This window comes from Penaeus chinensis, chromosome 5, assembly GCF_019202785.1.
Source record: "Penaeus chinensis breed Huanghai No. 1 chromosome 5, ASM1920278v2, whole genome shotgun sequence".
NCBI classification, from domain to species: Eukaryota; Metazoa; Arthropoda; class Malacostraca; order Decapoda; family Penaeidae; genus Penaeus; species Penaeus chinensis.
The window spans coordinates 25,212,906-25,215,405 of NC_061823.1; the positions used below are offsets into that span (position 1 = coordinate 25,212,906).

Genomic DNA, 2,500 nt, shown 5'->3' on the forward strand with positions numbered 1-2,500 from the left:
CCTTTCTCTATGCTATTGTACAGGTCTTTGTATGCACGCTTTTTTTGCCACTTTCTTCATTTGTTTATTAGCCACTTTAAGTCTTTTAAGTTCTTCGGCTTGTTTATCTTTGTCCCTTGCCTTCTTGCATTCTCTCTTTAACTTAACAGTTTCCTGGACTTCACTCTTCCACCACCATGCTTCCTTTCCTTCTTTTTTTTTTATTCCCTGATGATTATCCTAATGCTTGTGTGGCCACTGTTTTACTTTCTGTGCTGTGTTCCAGTTCTTGTCTCCCTGATATATTGTGTCTTTCACTTATATAAATGATCTCTTAGTTTCTGCTTCTTTCAGCTTCCACCACTTTGTTTTCTTTACCCCTTTTTCTCTCACCTTTAGGTCACTGTTCACCTTCACTTTGCATACCACTGGGCGGTGTTGTTTTGTCACACTCTCCCTTGGCAGTGTTTTGCAGTCTATGTCAATTTTTACTTGGTCTCTTTGGCATACGATATAGTCGATCTAGGTTCTATTGTTTCCACTACTATATTGCCGGTCTCAATGCTTGCGCCATCTCCACTGTGTGAGTCCTCTTCATTTCTTGTTCCATAGCCATGCCTTCTGCATTACTCGTTTCCCATTCCTACATGTCCATTGAGATCCCCACCTATCCAGATCCTCTCAGTTCCTGGTATTCCCTGTAGCGTTTCACTCAGCTTGTCCCAAAATTGGTCCTTTTCGTCATCATCACATCAGGACTGTGGTGCATATACACTAATGATGTTAACTATCTTTTTACCCATCTGCATTTTAACTGAGATCAATCTATCTGACTTTCTTTTCACATCCATTACATTCTCCTTATCTGTAGGGTCGAGTACAACTCCTACACCATTAAGTTTTGCCTCTGTACCATAGTAAAATAATCTGTACCCATTCCCAATTTCGCTTTCCTCTTCCCCTTTCCATATAGTTTCTTGAACACACATTATATTGATGTTTCTGTGCTCCATTAGATCCACAATCTCCAGCGCTTCTGCCGGTCACAGTTCCAACGTTCAGTGTTGCAAATGTCATCTGGCTTTCCTCACTTTCCTTCTTCCGTCTTCATTGAGCTATCTTCTTTAGCCGTATCCGCTCCTGATATGGTAGCCGTCTCAAAATTTTCACAGACCCTCGGCGATCGATCTGCGCGTCGTTTCCGGAGGATGACCTAGCATTGTGGTTATTATTTCCTTGGATTTGCATCACAGTTTTTACTTGGCTGATGTATTAAGGCCGCATGCCCTTGCTGACGCCACCCTCCACATCTATCCGGGCTTGGGACCGGCTAGCCGGTAGTACTGGCTTGTACTCCGACTAGGCTGGGTTATATATATATATATATATATATATATATATATATATATATATATATATATATATATATTTACACACACACATACACACACACACACACACACACACACACACACACTCACTCACAAAGAGAGAGAGAGAGAGAGAGAGAGAGAGAGAGAGAGAGAGAGAGAGAGAGAGAGAGAGAGAGAGAGAGAGAGAGAGAGAGAGAGAGAGAGAGAGAGAGAGAGAGAGAGAGAGAGAGAGAGAGAGAGAGAGTTTTTAACTATTTGCAAACATATTTACAAATGAAAAAGATAAATAGATAAATAAGTAAATAAATATATAAGATATACAGATAGCTATACAGTGACTAGTCCAGGCATGGGCAGTAGTTTAAGGGTTATCCCGATGAAATTCGCAGGTGCACAGGGTGAATGATGTAGAATTTGTCAGGGTTGACAGGTGTTGGCGTGAGGAAGGGAGAGAGGGAGAGCGAAGTTCAGGAGGGACGCAGGAACTATGGGCGACGGTCAAAGAATGCTCCTGCAGTAGATGGGTATGTGATGTGAGGTTATATCTGAGGGGAAAAGTGTGGAGGGGAATTCTTAGGAGTAATACGCTGGTTTTAAGAAGAGTACGAGATGGTAAAGCTAAAAGTGCGATACTGGGAAAATAGAAAAGCAGAGGAAAGAGAAAGAAAGAGATATTTTTGCTATATCTTGAAGAGTTTGATTACATGACAATTTACATAGCCCGTAAAGTCATAAACTATATTCCTCCTGAGATATGAAATGAATCCCTGAAGTTGATAGTCTTCCTTGACAGATAACCATGAGAAGGGTATAAACCATCACCGGAATTGAAGAAAAAGTGCATAAGTATGCCAGAGGAAATAATACTCCTCCTTGGGGTACGGCTATTTTTAAATCACCAATGGCCCTATAAATACTTTGCTACAAATTCGTTCAAGTGCTGCGCTGAGTACACTCAGCTACTGTCTCTAGAGAAACACATAGAAAATAAATCTACTTGACGAAACTGGATCTTATAAAAGAGAATACCTAGGATTTGAAGCATAGATGATAGTTGGTTATAGTATTCCTATGTAACAGCATACTGACCAATCTTAACAGCTGCAAATGTTTGTTGAATCTAAAGGAAAAAAAGATATTTACTACAC

General features: G+C 40.4%; 1 protein-coding gene across 1 annotated transcript in view; it reads right to left on the reverse strand.

Moving 5' to 3' along the window:
• The window catches only part of LOC125025555, a 2,198-nt gene extending 999 nt beyond the window's left edge, over positions 1 to 1,199 (reverse strand). The window contains exons 1-5 of the mRNA XM_047613577.1: positions 1,154 to 1,199; positions 834 to 1,015; positions 610 to 677; positions 373 to 478; positions 247 to 276 (exon numbers count right to left, since the gene is read on the reverse strand). Coding sequence (XP_047469533.1) covers positions 247 to 276; positions 373 to 478; positions 610 to 677; positions 834 to 1,015; positions 1,154 to 1,199 — 432 coding nt within the window. The remainder of the gene's footprint in view (positions 1 to 246; positions 277 to 372; positions 479 to 609; positions 678 to 833; positions 1,016 to 1,153) is intronic.
• Between the last annotated feature and the right edge of the window lie 1,301 nt (positions 1,200 to 2,500).